This window comes from Pistacia vera, unplaced genomic scaffold (genome assembly GCF_008641045.1).
Source record: "Pistacia vera cultivar Batoury unplaced genomic scaffold, PisVer_v2 Contig365, whole genome shotgun sequence".
Lineage (NCBI taxonomy): Eukaryota > Viridiplantae > Streptophyta > Magnoliopsida > Sapindales > Anacardiaceae > Pistacia > Pistacia vera.
In genome coordinates, this window is record NW_022196185.1 from 382,420 (window position 1) to 410,130 (window position 27,711).

General features: G+C 33.9%; 3 protein-coding genes, 1 non-coding gene and 1 pseudogene across 4 annotated transcripts; 2 read left to right on the top strand and 3 right to left on the bottom strand.

Moving 5' to 3' along the window:
- Nucleotides 1-2,660: 2,660 nt before the first annotated feature.
- On the bottom strand, nucleotides 2,661-4,115 carry LOC116140221 (annotated as a pseudogene).
- A 12,280-nt stretch (nucleotides 4,116-16,395) lies between these two features.
- Nucleotides 16,396-18,421, bottom strand: LOC116140217 (pentatricopeptide repeat-containing protein At1g09190-like). Its single transcript, XM_031425851.1, has one exon. The coding sequence runs from the start codon at nucleotides 18,406-18,408 to the stop codon at nucleotides 16,954-16,956; it is 1,455 nt and encodes a 484-aa protein (XP_031281711.1). The 5' UTR covers nucleotides 18,409-18,421; the 3' UTR covers nucleotides 16,396-16,953.
- A 1,240-nt stretch (nucleotides 18,422-19,661) lies between these two features.
- Nucleotides 19,662-23,014, bottom strand: LOC116140214 (zinc finger matrin-type protein 2). The gene is made up of 10 exons (XM_031425847.1): nucleotides 22,838-23,014; nucleotides 22,648-22,728; nucleotides 22,527-22,554; nucleotides 22,363-22,445; nucleotides 21,641-21,673; nucleotides 21,028-21,106; nucleotides 20,890-20,942; nucleotides 20,498-20,558; nucleotides 20,322-20,404; nucleotides 19,662-19,950 (listed from the first exon to the last, which is right to left on the bottom strand). The coding sequence occupies exons 1-10, from the start codon at nucleotides 22,853-22,855 to the stop codon at nucleotides 19,861-19,863; spliced, it is 609 nt and encodes a 202-aa protein (XP_031281707.1). The 5' UTR covers nucleotides 22,856-23,014; the 3' UTR covers nucleotides 19,662-19,860.
- Nucleotides 23,015-23,047: 33 nt separating this feature from the next.
- Nucleotides 23,048-23,119, top strand: TRNAP-CGG. Its single transcript has one exon. It is a non-coding gene; the product is annotated as a tRNA-Pro (tRNA).
- Nucleotides 23,120-24,236: 1,117 nt separating this feature from the next.
- On the top strand, nucleotides 24,237-25,990 carry LOC116140199 (acetylajmalan esterase-like). Its single transcript, XM_031425827.1, has 5 exons — nucleotides 24,237-24,603; nucleotides 24,806-25,024; nucleotides 25,181-25,329; nucleotides 25,418-25,691; nucleotides 25,764-25,990. Exons 1-5 carry the CDS (start codon nucleotides 24,333-24,335, stop codon nucleotides 25,988-25,990), a joined length of 1,140 nt encoding a protein of 379 aa, XP_031281687.1. The 5' UTR covers nucleotides 24,237-24,332.
- The last annotated feature ends 1,721 nt before the right edge of the window (nucleotides 25,991-27,711 follow it).

Below are 27,711 nucleotides of genomic sequence, written 5' to 3' on the forward strand. Positions count from 1 at the left end.
GATGACCGACAACGGGGGAAGGTGAGGGTCGATGGCCAGCTGTGGTCTTAGGTGACTGTGGATATTTTGTTAAATTTTAAACTTTTATTGTGACTGAGGTGTTTTAGCTAAATTCTTAAATGTAAGGGTTAAAAAATAATCCAAATAATAATAATAATAATATTAAAAAAGAAAGGTAATTTAGTAAAAGGTTTCTCTTGGAATTTTTTTTATTCCTCCCTAATAAACATATTAATTTATTTCAATCTAATAAAATATATTTAATATAACATTCTTAATCATTTTCATAAAATTTTTTTATTAATATAATATTTTTAATAATATAATATAATATTAGACGCTATAATTCATATGTTGACGGTATATTGGTTGCCCTTGTCGTTGATTTGACTGGACCACAAACACATAAAGTACGACTACAAAAAAGACATTTAGTACAAATAACTGTTGAAAGTAAATGCCACATCCATCGAAAGTCCCCTAGTCTATTGAAAGTAAATGCCACATCCATCCAAAGTCCCCTAGTCTGTTGAAAGTAAATGCCACATCCATCCAACGCTCCATAGTTTGTTGAAAGTAAATGCCACATCCATCCAAAGGCTTTTAGTCTCTCTTTCGACTTTTCTTTTTAGTTAGATTCATTTTCGTAGTTTTTGCCACGTTGGATCTACTCGCCATTGATAACTCAACTCTTGCGATATAAATAGGAATATTGCGTTCTTAATGCAGTCACTGGAATTGGCTGGTTAGATAGAAATAGCATTAAGGTAAGATGTCGGGCTCCCACCAAACCCTCCATCGTCCTCTTGACCATCAAATCCCTGCCCCCATCCAAAGGTTTTAGTCTCTCTCTTTCGATTTTTCTTTTTGGTTAGATTGATATTCATTTTAAATTCATATAAATATAATGAGAATTTGCATGGTTTTGCATTTGCAGTGAGCAAAACTTCATTTCCTTGGCGCAATTCAGCACGGCCTTTAGTTTCTGCATTCCGGTGTTTTTGGAATTTTTACAATTGAATCCTCCTCCTCGATCGGAAATTCATCCTGCAAATTTGTACTCTTTTTCTTTTATAGTGACCACACACATTTACTATCTCTTTTTTACTGTTTACACCAAGCTTAATGTTTCTCACCCAACAAACTCTATACTCTTTGGCGTCATTGCTTTTATATCAGGATCTCTTGCTTCAATCTTATTGCTCTCTCATCTTGTCTCGCTTTTGATTGAGTTTATACTTCTCCTTTTATGGGTTTTGCTGTCCATTTTGGCAGTCCATCAACATGTCCCATTAAACAATAAGGAAACTTACGAAATGCTTGGACAGAAGATGAAGAACATGTTTAATGAAGCTTACGTAAAGCTTGGACAAAAGATGAAGAACATTAATATCCCGGAAAAGATAAGCAGCTTATGGAGTAAAAACCAGCTGGGGCTTCCAAGAGTTGGGTGATATATTAATTAATGAATAGAAAATTTGTATTCTATATCTGTTGTATTCACCCCATTATAAAGGGGAAAGTGTTTAAGATAAATTATAATAAGTGACTAAGTGTATTTTCAGGTGAATGTCGCAGCTTTTGTGAATTGAGGTTTTTTTTTTTTTTTTTTTTTTTTTTAATAACTTTAAATCCAGGCCCAATAAATTATAAATAAATAAAAGATAATTTTGACTTAGAATCACACTAACCGACTAACGTTACATTTGCCGGCCATATCTTACTCGGTTAATTAATGTCATTAACCAAATGAGGATATATTTTGACAGCGGAATATAATTTTATCGTAGATGTGGGTTTTATATACATATTCCACGCTTTTTATTCCAATCATCATATCGACGTAATGGATAAAAAAAAAAAAAAAAAAAAAAAAATCAATATTACAGTTTAAATATATCTTCACCATTCATGAGTAAAATTGACGATCCTTCAAATTTCAGGAAAGTCTATATCAAAAGAACACCCAAATTCGATTATTCATCCTTTCTACATTTAAGCTAACTTATCATAATTTGCAAAAGGGTTTTGTCATTGTATCTATACATCAATGTGAAACTTGTAAACTCGTAACTTGACACTTGTAAACCAAAAACGTAAAACTTGTAATATGCACTTTTAATAGTTGAAGCCTTAGAAATACCATTCAATTATTGCTGAAGATGAACATTCTGCCTCATTTAAATTGTAAGCATGTTTGCTTTCCCCACCATACTTTCATTAATCATGTTTACTTCGTCCTTCTGCAATTAGGCCTCCTCAATATAACTTGTATGTATCCTCATGGCTAGAGGAAATACATTCTTGTTAACAATATTTGAGATTCTGAGATTCCTAGCTCTCCATACCATAAAAATTCTTGCAAGTCAACATACAAGTGGAGATAAAACTAGCAGTAAAACTAGGAAATAAGATCCATCGTTCCGTAAAAAGCTGAGTTGTGTAAAGATCTCTCATCCCATTATTGAATTTATTTCCATTTACCATCATATCTCCCACATTATCATCATTCGCATTGCAATGTAAGGACAGAAATGAAGACACATTACCAATAGAAGTCAGCTTGCTCAGCTTTCGCAGCAACTCATCACTATTCTTCATGAATGAAAGATCCACAAGATATAGAGCGAACACTGTATAGCTGAACCAGTATTGTGGAATTATCTGATAATACTCTCGCCTGGTGATTTTCGAATACTCTTTTCTCTCATCAACACTCTTACCTTCTCAACACCATCCCACTTCCCCTCTTCTGCATAAATATTCGATAATAAAACATAATTACCAGAATTCCATGGTTCAAGTTTCATAAGCTCTTTAACAGCATGTTCTGCAAGTTCTACATCGCCATGAGTTCGGCAAGCACTTAGCAGTGTACCCCATAAAGTAGCATTTGGCCTAATACTCATGCTTGTAATCAGGTCATAAGCTTCTCTAACACATCCACTACATCCAAGGACATCAACCATGCATCCTTAATGCTCGAGATTTGGCTCTACATGGTGCCTTTCAGTCATTGAAGCAAACAACTCCCACCCTTTTTCCACCATCCCAGCATGAGCACAACATGTTAGAACACCCACAAAAGTAGCAGCATTCGGAGTCACATCTTTTGCTCAAACAATTCAACCCCGAGCTCACCCCTTCCATTGAAAGCCAGGCCTGAAATCATGGCATTCCAAGAAATCACATTTTTTTTAGGCATTTCACTAAAAATCTTTCTAGCAGTCTCCAAAATTCCACACTTGCAATAAAAATCAACTATGGCATTTCCAACTGAAACAATATTCCGATAAAGACCACTTGATTTAGCATAAGAATGAATCCACTCCCCAACATCAACACTCCCAAACGAGCACAAACAGGCAATACACTAACAATTGTTGCCTCATCTAACTCAAATCCCTGATCGCGCATTTCATGGAATAATCTCAAAGCTTCACTATCCCTCCCACTCTGTGATAAGCAAGAAATCATTGAATTCCACGAAACAACACTTCTCTCACTCATCTCCCTGAAAAGATGCAACCCCGTCTCGACATCTCCTCTTTTACAAAACCCACGAATCATCAAATTCCAAACGATCACATCTCTTTGACCCATTTCATCAAACACCTTCATAGCATTCCCCATCTCATCAAACTTTGTATACAACCCGACTATCCCAATCCTGACTGATCCAAAACACTCAAACCCGCTTCTGATAACCTCTCCATGAACACATTGGCCAACTCTAACATCAGAAACACTCACACACGCCTTAAGCAATGGCGAAAATGTGTACTCATCAGGCCAAATGCCACGACTTTTCATCACAGAAAACAAGTTCAGAGACTCTTCAAAAGGCCCGTTACGTGAATAGGCTTTGATCATGGAATTGAAGAGGATATGTTGGGGTTTTGGCTTTGTTTAAAGATTAAAACTGCGTAATTCATCTTGTTGAGGGTACCGCACACGGAAACGAAATGAGATAGGATTTGGTTGGAATGGTGAAGGCCGTGGCGGAGAAATGAGCGTGGATTTGAGTGAGTTGGGTTCGGGTTTTGTGACCATGAAGAAGGCGCAGGATCTTGCGCTCGATTTCAGTGGAAGATCTGTTCATTGTTGTTTTTAAATGCAGGATTACACTCCTTTTGCAAGGAAGACAATGGAGGGAACGAAACGCTTATACTACCAACGGTTTAATTTTAGTTATTATATAATATTCACAAATTAATTATATAATTTTTCTTTTTTAATTTAAATTGAATCTATATATTTATACAGTATAATCCTAAAACACTTGTTATTTGAAAGCCACATATGATTTTATAATTATTGCAAGTGTCTAAATGTTATTGCTAATTACTAATGGATCATTAAGTTCACAAATATTTTCTAATTTATTATTTTAGTCAAGTCTTAGGTACTATTTATATTGTATAATTTTCAAATTATGCTAGTATATTATGTAATTTCTAATTACTATGATTAGAAAATTCAGTATATCATTTTCAACCTATATAATGTCTATACAATTATAGTATGTCTCAACCAATTGAAACATCCAATTATTCAAACAAACATAATGTTAAAACAATTTTCTTAAGCAACTCGTGGGGCTTCAACTAGTTGATTATAACACAATAAATATTGTAAGAGTAATTTCAATGAAGATATTTTTAATGGAATAATGTGTTATTATATTAAACTAATTTATTTAGTAATGTGAATAAATGCATAATTTAATTGAATTCAGTTGACTTGCACGAATTTAGTTGCCTTCAAAATCTTAATTGTACATAGTATGGTCTAAGTTGATTGAGAACTTAGTATGTACACTAACTATGCTGGTTGAGCAATCATCAAGCTCAATACAACCAAATATTTATACTGGAAATATTGTGTACAACATGTTAATGGTGTTTGTTTCTGGTCATGCTTTTTCCATTGGTTACACCAATCTGTTTTCCATCATTCATCCTCCTGCTCATGTAATTTTTGGGTCAAAGTTCATAATATTATTCAATCTGTACAAGGAGGGCTGCTTTTAATAACTACAGAGGATTTGGGAGAAAAAGATCGCATTTGCGCTCATGACCTTAAATTAGTGCAGCATTTTTTTAGAGTACTGTTGTGTCATTTAGCTCTCCTTTATATTGGCCTTCTATGGTGAAAACGAGCATAGATTCATAACTAATAGTTCATATGGTCACAAACTAATCCTCATGACACCTTGCGCTTCATATATATATGTTCTTATGGCTTGTTGGTGTCAAAGCAGAACTTGAAGAAGTTGGCACATTTGATTTCACTACTGTTGTTGCAGCTCCTGATAACATTGGCACAGCTCTTGAAAAATTGACACATTTTTTGGCTTCTTTGTATCCCACTTCTAAGATGGACTCTTGATGACCTTAACTCTTGACTGCTGGGGCTCTAGAGCAAATGTTTACAAAAGGGTCTTTTTTGGTTGGATTTCAGTAACATGGATAACGATATATTCAAAAAATGGTCCTAATTAATCAACTCACTAGGAACATCAACTTAATTTCTTGGTGTTTAATTAAATCACACTACCATTCTATGTATTAACAGTTGAAGATGAACATTCTTATCATATTAGCATATTGGAAACTACGCATGCTACAAAGTACAGAGGCCTTTTCAATTCTCAGCTACTGGTTTGGGATTAAAGAGTTCTGATCAAAAGTAATATCTCTTCATGCATGGTCTTTAATTTGCTGTAAGAAGACCTCTTTCAATGTTATCAAGCATGCTGTAAGCAAGAGAGAGCTGCAGAAATAGATAAAATCAATAGAGATTTATTATTAACGCATAGCAATGTCAACTTCATCAGATACTGAGGTTGAGGGGACATAAACAAACAAAACCAAATTATAAGGTAAAAATAATTAACTTAAAATGACCTTTCCGTAACATAAAACAAACACTATATCTTACACATGTTCTTACAAACAACCTTATTGCTTAATCTCAACGCCTAGCAGCACACGAATCGTTTTGGCTGGTGATTTTCCCATCTTAGGAGTTGCAACCTTTGAAATGTTTGACACAGAGAATTGGTTCTTTGGTTTGCAAGCTTTTGAAATAGTTGTCAATGGTGTTTGCTTATTTGGTTTTAAAGCTGTTGACATAGGTGCTTGCTTCTTTGTTGGTGAAGCTATTAGCATCTTTGGTGTCAAAGCACTAGAGAATTTGGGCACATAGCTTCTTCCACAACAACTCTTTTTTCCCATCTCTTCTCCTTCGTTTCTTCACAACTTGCTTGAGAATTGAAAAGTTGGTATAGATAAAGCTATTTATAAGGCTTGATATAGATAATGCTATCTCATTTAAAGTCGCAGTGTTATGAAGAAGCCCACGAGGCAGCATTACTAATTCCTCGAATTAAGTTTAATTAATTGTGACCCTTCAAATGAGTGCCTTGAAAGTGCATGAAAAAATTAATTACCAAACATTCGATCTTCTTGCTGCCCAAAATACATTATTGGATGAATCAAAATTGGGATTGCATTCAGTCTATCATTATTACTGAAAATGTCTTGTATCCTGATATCTACTTATATGATTACTCTTTAGTCACATTGACCAATATGGATTGCTAAGAAATCTTAGATAAAAAATTATCTATGGATGGAATGACCAGCTTAAACAAGAATTCCCACCCGACTAAAGGGACTGAGAAATTAATAGAGTACAAAACTTATCTTCAAGCTTTACCTTATTCTGATCGTTCAGAGGGGCAAGGCTGAGATGAATAAGTGACATATGAACTATGACGACGACAACAAGATGTCGTAGAAAGAGATAACAGGTGGAGCCAACGACCCACTAAGACTAATGTATCTCCAACTACATCCTCAAGCAGCAGTCAAACGGAAGCGTGAATGCAAGATGCCAGCAGAATGATCGGCTGAGCAGAGGCTATCGTACATGAGATTTTCACCTCATACAGCTCCTAAGGGTCACAAATAAATCTAAGGACTGAGCTGGTATTAGCTATCTTGATATGGTTATAGGATAGATAGAATCAAAATCTATCGGAAGATCCCCAATTATATCAAAGGAATTCTGTCTGCTATAAGATATAAAAATAAATAAATAAAAGAGTATAACTTAATTCCTTTACGAACCACTCTTATTAACTACATCAAAAAATTTCCATTAATGGAAGCAAAAGATCTAAATCTATTAGAAAATAAAAAATACGCATGTCAGATGAAATGTTTGTTGCTATTTGATCCAATAAGAAATCACTGGCTTACTAAATAATTAAATAAAACAGACAGACCATTCTCTTCGTGACTTTGTCTCATAGGTTATGAATTGATTGATAAGTCCAATCCCGATATCTTGATAACTCAAGTCCAACCCCAGTATCTTGATTTCGTATGATGGTGCATCACAGGCTCATATATATATCGTTTGTTAATACGCGACAACATCTTTTACCCCAACAGCTTCTTTATATCGTTCTCCATAATCAAAGGTGATGCAGTTAGGATCATACCTGCTCATAACATCCCCTTTTCTATCGACCAGAAACTTAGTGAAATTCGACCGAATCAGCAATCCTATTTGTGACTTTAACTACTTGTGAACTAGTTGAAGTGACATTCACTATAGTTAGAACCTTCCCCTTGTATTTACTGAGACTCACATCAAATGCCAATATCTGTCTTTAAATGTGTAATAGTAAATAGTTTTGGGTATATCTTCTACCACTACTTGATCAGCAGGAGAATTATAAGAAATCCTATAGGATGAAGATGAAGATGTTTATTAAAAAAAAATTAAAAAGGCTCAACACCAGATACATCTATTTTGATAGCGGCTTCCTTTGTAGAATTTGATAGGCAAATAGTTGCCCCATCACTACCATTCTTTGAGCTAACTTTCTCCATAATCTTTTCATACTGGTACAAAAACCTATGGCAATTTGATAGAAAGAAGAAACTAAGCTATAGGGAATTATGAATCTCTATTTATGTATAAATAAACTAGTTATAGAATCATATATGAGTATAGGCTTTTTTTTTTTAATGATCGCAAGCATCTGGATCAATTTACGTATAACTCAATTAATTCAATGTTCAGAAAATAAAATATTAGAATTTATCACCCACCAGCATTGGAGTTCATACGTCCTATAATACCTTATAATAAATTTTTTATTATATTAAAAATTCTTTTACGAAACACTGAAGATGATCTTCTATTAGATCTAGTACAACAAACACATGATAATATATTAATATTCAACTACAAAATTCTTTCAATGTTAGCAAGCATGCTCTAAGCAACAGAGAGTTGCAGAAATAGATTATATCAATGGACATTCATATTTTATTAAACACTTAAATTAATCATGATGCAAAGGTATGAAGAGTTTACTATAAATAAAATAAATATTATATTCCAGCTTACATCACACTAACATAAACAGTGGTGGATCCAATTAATCACTAGACTTAACTTTACAAAAAGTTTAGGTTTTATATTTATTTAAATTTTACACTTATAAAATTATGAGATTTTGGGAACCGAATAGTCCCCATGGTAAGTTTGGATTTTATTTTTGTAAAACCCTATTTTTAATCCTAATATATATTTTCATATTTTTTGTGATTTTTATTTTTATGCAAGAAGATATGTTAGTTTTTAAAAGTTTTATTAGGAGTGAAAATAAAAGGAATAAGAGTTGTTGAGTTTGCATTTAACTGAGGGGAGAAATCTAGGCATTTTTATATCAGAAAGCTAATGTGGCGAGGTCATGGTGAGAATAAGAGAATCTTGGGGCAGTTTTATAATTCAAAGAAGCTATAAACTGGGTTGTTCGCCAAAAATGAAGAAGAAGAGAAAAAAAACTCATAAAGAAGAAAGGAAGAAGGAGCAAAGGAAAAGGAAAAAGAGAAGAGAGGGAAGAATGGGTTTGGTCAATTTTATCCATTTGATTTTTTTGCACTTGAGTTGATGGTAATTGAGAACTAGGCTGAGATTTATGTTATTGACATACGTTCTTGTAATGAATTTGCTAAGTTACAAGGAATTGGTGATTTGATTAAGAATTTAGTTCGGTTTAAAAAATACATTTTGCATATGTTGGTGTAAGCTTGTGAAAGTTGCATTGGTTTTACCAGTTGTGACTGTGACTGTTGAAAGAGCTTTTTCTGCAATAAATCTTGTGAAAAGTCAATTATGCAATCGAATGGGAGATCAATAGATGAATGATTGCTTGATCACCTATATTGAGAAAGATGTATTTGATATAATTGATAATAAGATGATTATCCAACGTTTTTAGAATATGAAAACTCGTCGAGGACAATTATAGAAAAACTGTTTTATTTTTACAAAAATTATGTTTTTTGAAGATATTTATTTGTATTTTATAACTTTTTATAGAAGCTCATCGTAATGAAAAAAAAGTTTAATTATAATTGGTTTTAAGTTTTTTTTTTTTTTTTTTGTTTATATTTTACTCTCATATAGTGAAATTCATGAATCTATCACTGAACATAAATAGTATTTAAGTATTACATCATCAGTTTTTCTAGAATCACAATACATTCCCAGGGTAATTTGATGTTTACGTGGACCAAGTGGATGAGGCAAAAGTATAAAGAATTCACTAGAGGGAAACACGGCGGGAGAAATGTTAGACAATACGTATTTTACATGAAAAAAAAATGAGGGTTTGACATCATTGAGGGACTATAACTTTGCGTAATATATTTTTCATTTAAGGGCAAATTCGTAAAATTGGTTAAAAAATTCTAAAACTTAAAAGGAGGATCCTTGACCCCCTTCCCTCCTCCTGGCCGCCATTCTTATATATTCAACTATTGATATTTTAATAAAATAGTCAATGAAATAGTATGACAGAGAGATCAAATAGTCAATGAATTTACAAGGATAACAGATAGGTAATCAATATTAATAAAAAAATTGGATGTAATCTTCTCGGTGGATAATTCCGCCACTTACTTCTATAAATAGGGACAGTTGTTCGTCCAAAAATCATAAGCAATAGAACAGTAATTGCGAAACCTCGTGCACTCACTTGTTTATGCAGTCACTTGAATCGGCTGAACGAGAGAAGATGCCAGACTCCCACCTAATCCTCCATCGTCCTCCTGTTGGAACTCAAAATCCTGCCTCCATCCAAAGGTTTCAGTCTCTCTCTTTTCACTTTTCTTTTTCACTATTTTCATATTTATTTTTAAATTCATATAACTATGACTTTGCATTTGCAGGGAGCAGAACTTCATTTTCTTGGCGCAATTCAATGAGGCCTTTAGTTTCTACATTCCGGTGCTTTTGGCTTTTTTAAAATTGAATCCTCTTCCTCAATCGGAAATTCATCCTGCAAATTTGTACTCTTTTCTTTTTATAGTTGCTACACTCATTTACTATCTCTCTTTCACAGCTTGCACCAAACTTACTATTCCTCACCCCACATACTCTCAACTCTTTGGGATAATTGCTATCATTTCGGGATCTATTGCTTCAACTTTATTGGTCTCTCATCTTGTCTCGCGTTTGACTCAGTTTATAATTCTTATTTTATGGGCTTTGCTATCCATTGTGGTAGTCCATCAACATCTCCCATTAAACGATAAGGAAACATACGAAATGCTAGCAGAAAAGATGAAGAACATTAAGATCCCTGAAAGGATAAACAACTTTTGGAATAAAAACAAGTCGGGGCTTCCACGAGATGGATGATATGTTAATTAATGAATAAAAATTTTGAATTTTGCATCTGTTGTTGTATGCTTGACTGCTTGTATTTACGCCGTTATACGGGGGGAAAGTGTTTAAGGTATATTATGAGAAGAGTATTTTTCNTCCATTGTGGTAGTCCATCAACATCTCCCATTAAACGATACGGAAACATACGAAATGCTAGCAGAAAAGATGAAGAACATTAAGATCCCTGAAAGGATAAACAACTTTTGGAATAAAAACAAGTCGGGGCTTCCACGAGATGGATGATATGTTAATTAATGAATAAAAATTTTGAATTTTGCATCTGTTGCTGTATGCTTGACTGCTTGTATTTACGCCGTTATACGGGGGAAAGTGTTTAAGGTATATTATGAGAAGAGTATTTTTCCGGTGAGTCGAGTCTATTTTCTTTGCTTTTTTACTTCTAACTTTACTTCCACGCCCCCCAAAAATGGGGTCCAAATTTTTTATAAATTTTTTTTTTTTTTTTTTTTAATATCTTACAAAAATGAAAATGGTTTATAATTTCTTATCCAAGGCAAGAGACCCCTAAAAAAAAGCCAAAAAAGCCTAAATTTATTATAAACTTTTTACATATATTCTCACCCAAAGTTTGACAAAATAGCAAGTTTGTATCTCTAGTTTCGTATATTCCAATTTACACCCATAAATTAACACATTGAATCTCTTTTAACAATGAAAGACTAAAATAGTCATTTACATATCTCAAATTACTCACCTCTAATTCAATCCCAAAATTCGATATTTACATAAATCATCTCCAACCCTCTTCTGCCGCCAGTGGTTTGGAGTTGATTTCGGTCGATTTTCTCACCAAAATCGATCGAAATCATCATCTTATCATTTCCCAACTGTTTTCTCAACTTTGATAGCCCTCGATTTGGCCAATTTTTGATGACTCTCGCAACCCAACTCCACTGCGCGCGACAACCATTTCTGGCCTTTTCAACATGTACCCGACATTGTTGGCCTTCCCCGACACCACCATCTTCCTCTCCTAGCCCTCTCACCAAAACCCCTATCATACCTCATCTGTTTACTCTGCCAATCACCGGCCACTGATACCTTTTGGGTCGTGACTTCTCAAGCATTTTCTTGTCAATCTTGACATTGGAAATCACCCATTTCACCACTCATCACTTCTCCAACATCTACTCTCTAAAACCCCCCACCAGCCTAACCCTGTTAACCTGCCGATCACTGTTCACCTCTCCTAGTGATTTTGCATCTCAAAAGGCCAAAAAAAAAAAATAATAATTAAAATATTTTTTTTAATATATGCTTATATTATTAGAAGGCCCTAAAGTAACTCTTGTCTAGGGTCATAAATGTTTTAGAGACGGCCCTGCTTCCACGCCTAGTAAAATATAAATGAATAAGACAATTTTGTCTTAGGGTCTGCTTGGGAGTTTCGGGGTAGCGGTTATGAGAGTAAACCATTGTAGCGGTTTTGAGGGTAAACCACCGTAGCGGTTTTGAGGGGTTTTTAATAGCGGTTTTTAAAACACCCAACCTGTGCTTGAGAGTTTATTTTCCAACGGTTCTGACAGTTTTTTAAAATGATAAATTTACATATATGCCCATAAAGTTAAAACACTCTCTTTTGTTGAATTAACTTTGATAAATACAAATAATGCCTAAATTTTGGCTCAACTTTAAAATATTTGCTTAATTCAATTTTCACACGACAGCTTTTATTTACTTTATAATTAATTCAATTCCTACATCAAAAGTAAAACATGTGAGCCATAAGTAATATATTTAGCTATGATATAATTTTTGAAAGAATTATAAATTCATTCTTTTGTGTAGTAGTTAACATCTATCTCTCTTTGGATCCTTTTTGTTTGTCTACCCTTTTGCCGTGTATAAAAACATGAAAAGAGAAAGCCTATCTTCCTTTTTGGCGATTATCTTATTACTAATTCCATCACTTGCTCTCTTCCACTCAAATTTTTGATTCTCAATGCTCTTTATTTTGCTCATTCTTTCAAGGACACTGTTAAAGTTTACACTACAATCCAACTTGTGTGCTAGAGAGAAGTGAACAGCAATGACAGATTAAAACCATTCATGTGCGGCAAAGGGCTTTGTGTGCAGCAAATTAAAACCATTCGTGTGCAGCAACAAGAGAATTGTGTGCTATTGAGAAGTGAACAGCAATGATAGATTTGAGAGATTTGTGTGCTAGAGAGAATCTACAGCAGCAAAAGATTTGTAAAAGGGAGTGGAAAGGGGTTTTTTGGGGATAAAAGTTTTAAACCAGTCAAAACACCCCAATTTGGGGTGTTTTATAAACCCCTCCAAAATACACTACACTGGTTTTGGGGGGTTTTTAAACCCCTCAAAACCAGCCTATTAAAAATCTGGCAAGTGGAGGTTTTTAAACACCCCAAAACCAATTTAATTAAAAACCTCCTAAAACCAGTAAAAAAAAAACTCCCAAACAGACGCTTAGAATGTCACACTAACGTCACAGTTACAAGCCATGAAACCCACTTCTAAAATAAAATTATATTCTGCAGCCAAAATATATCTTTATTTGGTTAAAGACATTAATTACCCCATGTATGATAAAATGGTAAAACTCATCATAAAGTTTCGGAAATAACAGAGATTTTATTAAAAGAAAATAAATAGTGTAAGATAATGGATATGGAATGAAGAAATTAGAATTATCTATCTTAAACACATTTCAAATCAGTTCTTCATGAAATGACAACCTTGTTGAATCTGTTAAATTGGGTTTTTGTCAAGTAGAATCAAATCAAATCATGGTAATTACCTCTACTTTTTATTATTCATCCCATCAAATTTGAACAATCTTGTCTATTAGAGTCGCACAGTTACTTGAATTTGTTTTGTCTGTTCTGTTGTATGTTTTTTATATTTGCATAGTTCTAATTAAACCTTCTTAGCCCCTTACAGAACTGCAGTACAAAAGGGAAAAGGCCGCTCCCAGAAAAATGCCTAACCAGGGTTAAAACTTAATTGAAGCAAAGCCTGATAGTGTTTCCCTCTCTTTTTATTCAACTCACGACTTGGGCAACGAGTTGTGTTTTCAAACCAAATAATTCTTTATCTATTTCTTTAATATATTAGGATTTCTTACAAGAGATGCCAGACAACCACCTAAATACCTAAATCCACGGTCGTCTGAAACTCACGCCATTAAATATTAAAAATCCATATCTGAAACTTTCGCGATGAGAAGTATGTCAAATTTTCAACTCATAATCACAATCAATTATGATTTGACATGATCAATCTAATGAAAAACAAGAATGATTGTAAATTGGAATAGTAATAAACAAGTATATAAACAAAGCGGCCATGGATATTATTTAAAAAGTATCGAGTTTGATTTGTCAGAGTTATTAATAGAGGTAATCATTGAGAGTTTACTCAATTGTCAATTTGAGAGTTTTAGAGGATTAGTTAATATACACGTAAGTTGGTCCGGATAACTCCAATCATCAAAAAAATAAAAACAAAAAGGTATATAAACAAGTATGATAATTCTAATCTCTTCATTTTCGAGCCATAATCTTATATTAAATATACAAACTGATATGACACTATTCTTTAATTGACACATCATTCACCTAATTTATTGAATATTTAATGAGTTTGATTTTTTATGTGTATTTATCTTTTCATTTTAAGATACATTAGTTTGTATGAAAAAGTTTATACATCTAATATTATTCTTTTTCATGGGTTTCAACAAACTCCTTACAATGATTCGTGAGATAATGATACATACTTTTGGAAGAATATGGTGTATGTATTTCAGTGATTTAAACGTGAGAATAGACATAAATTTAATGGTTTTAGATAATATAGGGAATATGGTGTATTTTTTTCTTTTTAATAAGTATTATGTTACTCCTACAGTTAACTACCCATTTTTAGTATTGTAGACTGTAGAGTAACCATAATTTAAAAGTTAATTTTTTGATAATTTTATGGATCCCCTAAATTATAGGCTAACTTGGTGGCATAGAGGGTGCAGTTATAAATATCTTTAACCTATGAATAATATTCCAATAACATTGTATCCAACAGTCTAAACCCTTTAAGGAGTATCAGGATTAACCCTAAATCTCTTAAGGTGTGTTTGGTTGGAGGTTATATAGAATTACTGAGGTAATATTATTTAATATTACTTGATTACTACGTTTAGTTGTCAAGTAATAGAAGATTCCGATAATTTTCCAATACCAACAGTTATTGTTGGTAATATAGGAGGTAATCTGATTACCTCAATTTTCTTAGGTATTGTAAGATTACTTGATAATCCTATTTTTGTTAAAATTATACCTCTTATTAATAAAATTTTAGGATAATAATGCCCTCGTTTTAAAAACAATTTACAAAAATATCAATTAACTATTTTATCTTTATATACAAAGTTTTTAGGACATAAATACCCTTGAAATTTAAAAACATTACCTAAGGGTGGTGGCTGGATTTGGCCATAGCCACCACAGCCAACTGTTGGGAACCACTACCGACAACGACGGAATGGCACACAACTGGCCATATATGGCCGGCCGTGCACATCCATGGTCGGAAACAGCCAGATCTGGCCTTTCACAGCCATTGTTTTACGGTCAGATCTCCACTTTCGCTGCCGTCGACGCTGCTGGTAGGCCACTAGCAATGGCTTGGGATGGGTGGAGGGTGTTTTTGTTAAGTTTTATACTTTTTTTGTTGTTGGGGTATTTTAGCTAAATATGAAATGTAGGGATTAAAAAAATTATTCAAAAAATAATATCATATTGATATTTAAAAAGGAGGACAATTTAGTAAATTATATGATATACCCACCAATTTATTCATCCCAACCAAATATATTAATATAACATACCCACTAAGTTATTCCAACCAACCAAACATATTTTCCTAAACATTTCTAGTAATATTCAAGATAATCTATATTTCATTAATGTAGCATTTTCAGTAATACAACAATCCTTGAACCAAACGTATGCATAGTTACCTAAACGTTATGGTTTCTTTGTTAACTTTTGCTAATGTTACGAGGTGTAGGGTTATTCCTAATACATTAGGGGGTTTTATATTAGCGCAAACCTTCAGGTTTCTGCTATATTACACGTATTGAAATTTATGTGCAAGTATATAATTTCACCCCTTATACGTTTATTTTTTTTTTTCATAACCTAGTTGACAAACTTTACTATTTAACCCCCTGGAAACAATTTCGTGCTTCTGTCACGTACCCATACCATTATTCATTCTGAGAGATTAGAACTACTATCGTCAACCATGTGCATCCGTCTCTGCAGGCAGCCCCGACTCGTTATAGCTCCATAGGTAGCTTATTTTATGAAACTTTACTATGACATGACTTTACACTGGATCTTACTAATGAGTAAATTACATATCTTTTACAAGATCCTTCAAATTTCAGGAAAGTCTATATCAAGATAAATCCAAATTCAATTCTTCATCCTTTCTACATTTAGGCCAACTTGTCATAATTTGCAAGAGCGTTTTGTCGCAATATGTCACTTTAACTATACATCAACGTGAAACTTGTAAACTCATAACTTGAAACTTGTAAACCAAAAACGTAAAACTTGTAATATGCTCTTTTATAGTCAAAGCCTTTGCAATACCATTCAATTATTGTCGAAGATGAACATTCTTCCTAATATAAATTGTAAACATGTTTGCTTTCCCCACTATACTTTCACTAATCATGTTTACTTCATCCTTCAGCGTTTAGGCCTCCTCAGTATATCTTTTATATATGTATCCTCATTGCTAGAGGAAATACATTCTTGTTTACCGTAACAATATTTGAGATTCTGAGATTCTTAACTCTCCATACCACAAAAATTCTTGCAAGTGAACATACAGGTAGAGATAAAACTAGCAGTAAACTAGGAAAATAAGATCCGTGGTTCCATAGAAAACTGAGTTGTTTAAGTTCTCTCATCTCATTGTCGAATTCATTTCCATTTACCCTCACATCTCCCACATTATCATCATTCGTAAGGACAGAAATGAAGACACATTACCAAGAGAAGAGAGCTTGCTTGGCTTTCGCAGCAACTCATCGCTATTCTTCATGAATGAAAGATCCACAGGATATACATTCCATCCAGTAGGGAAATTGAAAATCTCATTATAGGGGGAACACTGTATAGTTGAACCAGTATTGTGTAATTATCTGATAGCACTCTCGCCTGGTGATTTTTTTATACTCTTTTCTCTCATCAACACTCTTACCTTCTCAACACCATCCCACTTCCCCTCTTCTGCATAAATATTCGATAATAAAACATAATTACCAGAATTCCATGGCTCAAGATTAATAAGCTCTTTAACAGCATGTTCTGCAAGTTCTACATCACCATGAGTTCGGCAAGCACTTAGCAGGGCACCCCATAAAGTAGCATTTGGCCTAATACTCATGCTTGTAATCAGGTCATAAGCTTCTCTAACACATCCACTACGTCCAAGGACATCAACCATGCATCCATAATGCTCGAGATTTGGCTCTACATGGTGCCTTTCAGTCATTGAAGCAAACAACTCCCACCCTTTTTCCACCATCCCAGCATGAGCACAACACGTTAGAACACCCAAAAAAGTAGTGGGATTAGGAGTCAAACCTTCCGTCATCATCTGCTCAAAAAATTCAACGCCGAGCTCACCCCTTCCATTGAAAGCCAGGCCTGAAATCATGGCATTCCAAGAAATCACATTTTTTTTAGGCATTTCACTAAAAATCTTTCTAGCAGTCTCCAAAATTCCACACTTACAATAAAAATCAACTAACGCATTTTCAACTGAAACAATATTCTGATAAAGGCCACTTGATTTAGCATAAGAATGAATCCACTCCCCAACATCAACAGCTCCCAAACGAGCACAAACAGGCAATACATTAACAATAGTTGCCTCATCTAACTCAAATCCTTGATCACGCATTTCATGAAATAATTTCAAAGCTTCACTATCCATCCCACTCTGTGATAAGTAAGAAATCATTGAATTCCAAGAAACAACACTTCTCTCACTCATTTCCCTGAAAAGATGCAACCCCGTCTCGACATCTCCTCTTTTACAAAACCCACGAATCATCAAATTCCAAACGATCACATCTCTTTGACCCATTTCATCAAACACCTTCATAGCATGCCCCATCTCATCAAACTTTGTATACAACTCAACAATCCCAATCCTCAGTGATCCAAAACACTCAAACCCACTTCTAATAACCTCTCCATGAACACATTGGCCATCTCTAACATCAGAAACACTTACACACGCCTTAAGCAATGGCGAAAATGTGTACTCATCAGGCCAAATGCCACGACTTTTCATCGCAGAAAACAAGTTCAGAGACTCTTCAAAAGGCCCGTTACGTGAATAGGCTTTGATCATGGAATTGAAGAGGATAATGTTGGGATTTTGGCTTTGTTTAAAGATTGAAACTGCGTAATTCATCTTGTTGAGGGTACCACATACGGAAACGAAATGAGATAGGATTTGGTTGGAATGGTGAAGGCCGTGGCGGAGAAAATGAGCGTGGATTTGAGTGAGTTGGGTTCGGGTTTTGTGACCATGAAGAAGGCGCAGGATCTTGCGCTCGATTTCAATGGAAGATCTGTTCATTGTTGCTTTTAAATGCAGGATTACAATCCTTTTGCAAGGAAGAAAATGGACGGAACGAAACGATTACAATAACACTACCAACGTTATTATATAATATTCACAACTTAATTGTATAATTTTTCTTTCTTAATTTAAATTGAATTTATACATCCATATAATCATAAAACACTTGCTATTTGAAAGCTACATAGGATTTTATAATTGTTGCAAGTGTCTACATGTTATTGTTAATTATTAATTGAACATTAAATTAAATATTTTCTAATTTATTATTTTAATCAAGTCTTAGGATACTATTTATATTGTATAATTTTCAAATTATGCTAGTATATTCTGTAATTTCTAATTAATATGATTAGGAGATTCAGTATATCATTTCCAACCTAGATAATGTCTGTACAACTATAGTAGATCCCAACCAATTATTCCAATTATTCAAACAAACAGATGTTAAAACAACTTTCTTAAGCAACGCGCTTCAACTAGGTGATCATAACACAATAAATATTGTAAGAGTAATTTCAATGAAGATATTTTTAACTGAATAATATGTTATTATTTTAAACTAATTTATTTAGTAATATGAATAAATACAGAAAATAGAAAACTCCCTTATAACATATAATAACTTTACATTACACGCTCATAAAATTTTTACAAAATCAACTTCTGATAACATTAATTTAATTATAAGATAATTCCCCAATATTTAATTTGTTAAAAATAAATCAATTCAATGCCATTATTGCCACCGCAAGAAATGGAAAACCAAGTTACCCCAAAAACCAACCCAGTTAACCCAAAAGCATGCAGGAATTCGGTTGACCTGCATGAATTTAGTTGCCTTCAATATCTTAATTGTATATGATTATAGTATGGTCTAAGTTGATTGAGAACTTAGTATGTACACTGACTATGCTGGTTGAGCAATCATCAAGCTCAATACAACCAAATATTTATACTGGGAATATTGTGTATAACAATATAACATATTAATGGTGCTTGTTTCTGGTCATGCTTTTTCCCTTGGTTACACCAATCTGTTTTCCATCATTCACCGTCCTGCTCATGTAATTTTTGAGTCAAAGTTCATAATATTATTCAATCTGTACATGGAGGGGTGCTTTTAATAACTACAGAGGGTTGTTTTTATATTTTATGAGAACACTGGGCTACAATAGAATTTAAGGATGTCCAAAGGGCATAAGGGCTGCATCTGAGCATCTATTGTTTGAAAAAGAAATCCAACATCATACAGTTTTGGCAACTAAAAATTGGGATCATGTTAAACTGCACCCACAATAGTACACACTCTTCGGATATGAAAAGTTACAACTTGCAGAAGGTCAGAGAGCTATATTCTTTTACACCATTGTAAGTCATTAAAAAGACTATTACATGGGTGAATGAAACTCACTCCTATAATATCAAAGGAAAGTTCAAGCATTTGTCTCACTTTTTCGACGCATGAAAACTGCCGAATCCCATCATAGCTGCAATGTCAGGATCAATTTCAGTTTCCTCTTCTACTTCTTTCTCTTTCTGAACCCAAAAAGTGAAGAACAATCAGCCATACTTTACCAGTAAAATGAAAAATAAATGAAACCATTGTCCTTGCTTAGTGTTCAATCTCTACGTTTTTTCAATTGGGAACCAACAGTAAGTCTGTATACTAGCAAAGATAAATCTACAGAAGTCTAATATACTTGGCACTTTAAACTTGAATAAGATTTGTATAGGAAACCATTTGTTTGATAGGCAAATAGCAACCAATCTGAACCACAAACCACTGTTGAATAAAACAATCAGCAGATTGGGAAGAAAAAGATCGCATATCCGCTCATGACCTTAAATTAGTTTGAATATTTTACAATCTCATAAATACTAGTCATGAGCAATATTATGGTGCTAACCTTCTTCTCTTTCTTTCTTTCTCGGCGTTGACGCTTCCGTTCCTCCTCTTCTTCCTGCTGTTTGCTGATTCGGGCATCAAGATCTAAGGCATTAAAACAGCAAGATGTCAATTTCCACAATCAATTAAATCTTTACCTATTCTTTTTTACTCTAGATATTTCCATCAATGCCTTACCTTGCTCTGTGAAGCTGCTAGGGTCTTTCCGCTTCTTGAGGATTTCAAAACGCTCCCGTACCTTCACACAAATATGGAATATCAGAAAAACTAAGTACTAAGCCTAAACAATAATCACATCCAGGAAAGGTTTCCCACAACTTTTGATACTCCCAAGAATTGGGAATATTTTTACTCTATACATTTCACAAACATTAGTTTTCTTCCAGAACATACATCCACACATGGCACATGTGCCCAAAACAAAAATCATTAATTACAGTTTTATAGCTTTTCCTGTTTTCTGGTTTGTTTAAGCTTTCATAGCCATCTTAGTTTTCTCCATTAAACATCTTCAGTGGTTATATAACCGTCATATCATTTCAAAATAAAGAATACTTCTAAAGGTGTACCTGATCAAGAGATGCTCGTTCAACCCGCATTGACATACCCAAAGCTCTTTGATCTAGAGAACACAACCAATCGATCAAGTAGATGAGTGATTGTGGATAGTTTAATAGAACAAAGCAAGTGTATAGATGACTACATACGTTTCTTTCCATTGATATGATCCAAGTAGTTGGCAGAATCCTTTACTACACACTCGCAAACAGAACAGTAATATCCAGCCTGCAAGAAAACAGATTATAGATAAAGAGAAGAAATATTATATAATGACAAAGTAATGATTCTACTTTCATTAAACAGATGTAGAACAGCTAAGAATAATCCAAGCCACCATCTCTGCCTAGAGATAACTGCCTGAAATCATAGAACATATAGGGCATATATGTCTAGCCAGGTGGTGCAAGGGGCAAAGCTCATCGAGGCAATTGTAGACAACCACCGTAAAATTTTGTTTAGGGATAATATCACCAATCTCTCCTGTTGGTTTATTTATCATAATATAGATTTCCTTGGTTGAAAACTCTGACACAGACCTCCTTTACTATTAGTTTTGTCCATTATGACAAAACCTGATCAAGCATAACCAGTTATCTACTGAAGTGGTCAGATCAGACAGTTGAAGCAATTTTAACAGTTATCTACACAGTTACAGGTGCAATCATAGAGATTGAAACAATAGTGAGAGATAACTCAGAAAACCTCAAATTGATTAATAAACAAAAGACCAAAAATACATAAGAATAGTGGTAAGCACACCTGTTGGCTTAATGGAGCTATTGGAGTAACAACCTGCACAAAATACAGAATGAGATAGATCAGTATAACAAACTATAAGAAATCAGGAAGGACTATCAGAAACATGTGAGCACAAAACGCAAATATTGATCTGATGATAACAAGATTATCCAAAAAAATTATTTACTCAGTCAACATGCAGCAACTCCTAAATCAACCTCTAAGTAGATATAGTGCACAATGCGAGACACCAATATCGATAGTAATCAAGACTTTCGCAAACAACACAATCCTGAATCAAACATCTTAACACACAGTTCACTAAACCTATTTAAAGATAGCAGCAGCTAACCTAAAATATAATTTATCACAGCAACCAACACAGTGTTACTACTTTCATTTCCCTTCCTTGAACTCTTCTTAGTAGAGTACTAATCAGTGGGTTGCCTGCAAGTACTCGTTCATTTTGTTAACCAAATAGGCAATCTCCATATATTAGTTGTTTTTAAACGTTTACTTCTCACAAATACATATATTACTCATGGACCACTCCCATTAATCATTTAGCCTAACTATATCACAGGTGATGCTTCTACTTTCCTCCTTTTGCAAATCAATAACTAGTCATCAAATTATAACTTTTCGAAACCATTCAGCACTTAATATTCAGCACTTAACATGATAATTAATAATGAAAAAGGCACAGATATACAAAATAAACAAAAAAAGAAAGATGAACTCACTTGAGTTTTACCCAATCGAGATTCAAGGTCCACTATATAGTCCCTATGCTTCAAAGGCTTCCTCTGCACTGGAGGACCCTTTGCTGCCAAAATAATAATAATAATAATATATATCAATGTTTACCCAATCCAACTAAATACCCAATAAAGAAGAAACAACTTACATTTCGATTTAACTCGGCCATCCGACTCCTAAATAAGAAAGAAAAAAAGTTATCAAGCAAAACAGAAACCTAAAATTAAAAAAAAAAAGAAAAATATTAAATAAATAAATAAATAACAAACTTGTTTTTCACGCTCGCGAGCTCGTTCTAAATACTCTTCTCTGTCGAATTTTCTCCTGAAAGTGTTATCGACTCCAGCAACCTGCTGAACAGATTTATCAAAAAAATCATATAATCGCATCAACTATATCAAAAATTCAAACTTTAATTTAAAACAACAAACGAAATTGAGTTGAGGGAGTGATACGTACGTTGTCGTTAGCCGCCATTAAAACTCAATTACAGAAAAACTTGATTAATGGAATCAAAATTTTAAGCTTCACAGGGAAAGAGCTGGAATTTGGAATTAGGAGTAATGGAACCGTGAAACCCCAATTTCTCCCTCTCGCCGTAATAATTAACGACGTCGTCTCTCCTAGATTTTGTTGATATTTAAATAAATTTTTGGTCTGGACCGACGTGGGTGTTTGGTCTAGTGGTATGATTCTCGCTTCGGGTGCGAGAGGTCGCGAGTTCGATTCTCGCAACACCCCTCCTTTTTCAAAGCCCATTTCTGAGCCTGGCCCATTATCCATTTAATTATATTTCTAAGCCCATTTTTAACTCCAGTTCTTTAGGGCCCTTTTTGTCTTTTGATATGACTGATCGTTTAAAGCTTTATGAAAGTACATCTAATGATAAGTACCACATGGTTTTAAAAACCTGACTAGTTCCTCATCCGGTCCATTGAATGGTTAAAACTCATTTTAGCCATTGATCTAAGATTGAATCGATGGAACAGTATTGAATCACGGTTCAACTATCGAGTTAGGTAAGGAATGTCTTGTTTTATTAATTATTAGAGTTTTAAAATTTTATTACGTTATATTATCAGCATGATGTCACTAGTCGAATTGTCCAGACCTAAGGACTGGCCTCTTGACTAAGTTAGTCGAGGATAAAAAAATGGGATAACACGTGAACTTTTATTGATAAAACTAAAGCTTTCATAAATGGAAAAAAAGTTTCAATCATTCTTCCATTGGTCCATGGCAAGTCTCAATTTATTGGTAATAAAAATAAAACTATTTATAAATTTCGAGGGGTTGACTTAAAAGTTAAGGAGGTTTAATCAATTTCTTAAGTTTTTAGATTCAAACCTTGAGGTCATCTACCATAATGATATTGTGACTTACCTGGTTCTTTGAGCTTGTAGAGTGTTCAATGGATCCTAAAGATTAGTTAAGGTGCGCGTAAGCTAACTCAGATACCCAATTACAATATATATATATATATATTAAAAAAAATAAACTTATTTATGGATGGAAATCTATAAATATACTTATTTATTGAGAATAGTTTAAAAAGTAAGTAAGTAACTATACGGATGTGAAACGGTTACCAAAATAATAAAAAAATAAACTTATTTATGGATGGAAATCTATAAATATACTTAACGAGAATAATTTAGAAAGTAACTACACAGATGTGAACGGTTACCAAAAAAATAAAAATAAAAATAAACTTATTTATGGATGGAAATCTATAAATATACTTAATATGAGAAATAATTTAAAAAGGGAAAGATTTTGGTATATTTAAGGACAGTCTTCAACGTGGGGAAGGAAAAGGAATGGAATTGGAATATAATAACACATGCACGAGGCTTTCCTTTCACAAATTTACTATCAATTCTTTCGTAAAGCCATAGCCATCGCCGTAGCCAGAGTTATTCATCTTCTTTCTTTGATCTGATTTGATTGCGTTATGTCTAAGACTTTCAGCAACATGTTCTTTTCTTTTGTTCTTGCTTTCATATCTCTCTTTCTTCTTTTCCCTCCTCCTCAATGCAATGCTCTTACTCTGCAAGATTGTAAGTTTGACGCCATATATCAACTTGGCGACTCGATTGCTGACACGGGAAATCTGATTCGCGAGAGCCCTCAATCACGGTTTGCCTCGCTTCCTTATGGACAAAACTTCTTCAAGAAAGCAACTGGGAGATGCTCAAACGGGTTATTGATGATTGATTATATTGGTAAGCCATTAACTTCTGTTTGTTGGGTTAGTTTTGAGATTTAGAGTAAAAGAATCAACAACGTGATCACCAACTGACAATATACTAAAGTTTGATCAGTTAGCCTTTTTCTTTTTATTTGATTCTATCTTTACAGTATGCTACTTTATTTATGCCTCTCTGTGTGCTTAATGATGATGCATTATAATTTATAATTTTGTAGCTCAATCGGCTGGTGTCCCCTTGCTTGATGCCTACTTGAATCCCAACGCAACATTCAGTCATGGCCATGGAATGAATTTTGCAGTTGCTGGTTCAACTGCTTTGCCTGTGGATGTTTTATTAGAGAAAAGGATTGTAGCCTCAGTCACCAACTCTTCTCTCAGTACTCAGCTTGACTGGATGTTCACCTATTTCAATGGAATCTGTTACGATGATAAAGGTCAGTGCCTGCTTCATTTAAATTAGATGTATTAAATCATATATGTATGAATTAAGTACTAAGTATTTGTTAATTATGATTAATAGACTGTCATGAGAAACTTAAAAGGTCTTTGTATGAATTAAGTGCTAAGTATTTGTTAATTATGATTAATAGACTGTCATGAGAAACTTAAAAGGTCTTTGTTCATGGTTGGGGAGATTGGAGGAAACGATTACGGTTATGCACTGTTTCAAGGCAAAACCCTCGAGGAGGTCACGGCCATGGTGTCTGATGTTGTCCAAGCCATTAAAGATGCTGCTACTGTAACTCTTCTTCTTCATTCCTCATAATTTTATGGGTATTAGAGTTAATTTCTCAACGGTACTGATTGTTTAACTGGTTTGGTTGCAGAGAGTAATTGAGAGTGGGGCTCTTAGAGTTATTATTCCGGGAATATTTCCCATTGGTTGCTTCCCAATCTATCTAACTGGATTCCAAACCAATGATTCTACTGCTTATGATGAGCTCCATTGCCTGAAGGGGTTGAACAACTTTTCAATGTATCACAATGAGCGCCTTCAACAAGCCATTCAAGAACTCAAACTACAATACCCTAACATCGTTATTGTATATGGCGATTATTACAACACATTCTTGGGGCTTCTACGCCAAGCTAGTTTGCTTCGTAAGTTTATTCATTAATCTTTTTCACATCTCTTAATAGGAAACTTACGAAACTTTGTATAAAATTAAACAGGTTTTGATGTTAAATCAGTGCAAAAAGCTTGCTGCGGAGTTGGAGGTGAATATAATTTTAATCTAACAAGAGACTGTGGAGGTCCTGATGTTCCAGTGTGTCCCAATCCCGATGATCACATCAGCTGGGATGGTGTTCATTTGACTCAGAAAGCTTATAACACCATGGCATCATGGCTCATCCATGACATCTTCCCAAAGCTTCAATGTTTTAATCCCTTAATTTAGTTTTGTAGAGCAGTTATTGGTTAATAATATTGCATAATTTTGTCTATCTATTCCAACCATTATGTGCTCTCTATTTGAATTTTGAACCATTATATTTAGCATAAATACATATATGCAAGCATGAATAATAGTTTTAGTCAAATCTAGCTTCCACTTCCGATGTTGTTAAAGCCAAATACAGAATGCTGTTAAGGCAATCAATTCTCTTAAAAACATCATCTACTTGGCTTGATTACTGATATAGATGGTTCCATTTGAGCAACAAATAATAATGGAATGCAAACAGGCCATTGAAGATAGACTGCTTTCCAATCCATCAAACATCATTCCATTACAATGAGTATCTCCAACTGGCGGTGGGCCGTGTCAGCCCATGGCATGATAGGAAAAAAACACAACACAACAAGACATGACACAAAAAAAAACATGGAACGGCATGACTCACGATCATGCAGGCTGTGCCGTGGGCCTTAAAAAAGGCATGAGGGTCAGCACGACATGAAAAAAAAAAAATACTTAAAAAAAATAGCTTAATTTCTAAATTTGTATTTATAATTTATAATTAATAAAATTAATAAAAATGAAGATGTATGATAATTCTTAATCCTAATTTCTAAATTTGTATATATAATTTATAATTATAACTTATAAGTAGTAAAAAGTGTTGAAATTCAATTAATATTTCAATATCTCATTATTTTATTATTTTTTATAGTGATTATATATTTTTTTTAATTAATACAAATATAAAATATCATTAAATATAACATATAAAATAATAATTCAAAATTACCACAATTTATAAATATTAAAAAAAATTTATAGGCATGCTCACAAAGCACGTGAGTCAGCCCATGGCATTGCACGACAAGGCATGAATTTTGGTGGGCCTTGGCACAGCACGACAAGACACGAATTTCTGTGGGCCTTGACACGACACAACAAAGCACAAATTTCTTTGGGTCTTGGCACGGCACGGCCCACAACACGATGGGCCTTGAATTTTAGGTACATCACGGCCCAGTGCCAGCTCTACCTCCAACAGGCCATTGAAGAACCAATAACAGAATTTCCCTAATGTGATTGTAGGATATATATGTACGTCGATTATTACAATTCCTTTTGTTGACATGGAATGAGGATATTATGCATTAAATGGAGATGCAATATGGTTCTAATTGGAGTATGTATATCGGATATTATGCTGTTACCTTATTATAGGGATCATGACATTATTTTCTTTAAGAGTTAATGACTTTTTCCCACCCAAATAATGGTTTGATGACACTTTCCCACGAACAGAATTTTAAAATATCATTTTACTATCTTAATTTATATTCCGACGGTGAATGAAGAACAAACTCAGTCCAAGTTGTTAGGGTTTTTAAAGAGGGGAGACCAATTAATCTTTTGATGGTGGAAGGTTGGGTTTTCATGGTTGGGATTGATCGAAACTTGACTTAAGAGGGGTGGCTATGCAAACTCTAATGGTTTGATTGTCAGCGATTGACGAGGTCGACAGGAATAGGGTTTGAGAGGTTTTGGTGAGTGATGATTGAGGAAGAGAATGATAGTGGTGTGGGATCACAACAATGTTGGAATCAGAAACGGAATATAAATTTAGGTAATAAAGTAATATTTTAAAAGTCTGTGGGTAAAAAAATATCATTAAACTATTATTTGGCTGGGAAAATGTCGTTTACTTGTTTCTTTAGTTACAT

Excerpts from the sequence above, each read along its gene's own strand:
- LOC116140214 (XM_031425847.1), bottom strand. Across the intron at positions 22,446-22,526 it reads TGGCCGAGTTAAATCGAAAT|CAAAGGGTCCTCCAGTGCAG; the intron begins GTAAGTTGTTTC and ends TTATTTTGGCAG. Across the intron at positions 20,943-21,027 it reads TCATATCAATGGAAAGAAAC|ATCAAAGAGCTTTGGGTATG; the intron begins GTATGTAGTCAT and ends TGTGTTCTCTAG.
- LOC116140217 (XM_031425851.1), bottom strand. The coding sequence starts at position 18,408 with ATGAACAGATCTTCCATTGAAATCGAGCGCAAGATCCTGCGCCTTCTT.
- LOC116140199 (XM_031425827.1), top strand. The coding sequence starts at position 24,333 with ATGTCTAAGACTTTCAGCAACATGTTCTTTTCTTTTGTTCTTGCTTTC. Across the intron at positions 25,330-25,417 it reads CCATTAAAGATGCTGCTACT|AGAGTAATTGAGAGTGGGGC; the intron begins GTAACTCTTCTT and ends GTTTGGTTGCAG. Across the intron at positions 25,692-25,763 it reads ACGCCAAGCTAGTTTGCTTC|GTTTTGATGTTAAATCAGTG; the intron begins GTAAGTTTATTC and ends AAAATTAAACAG.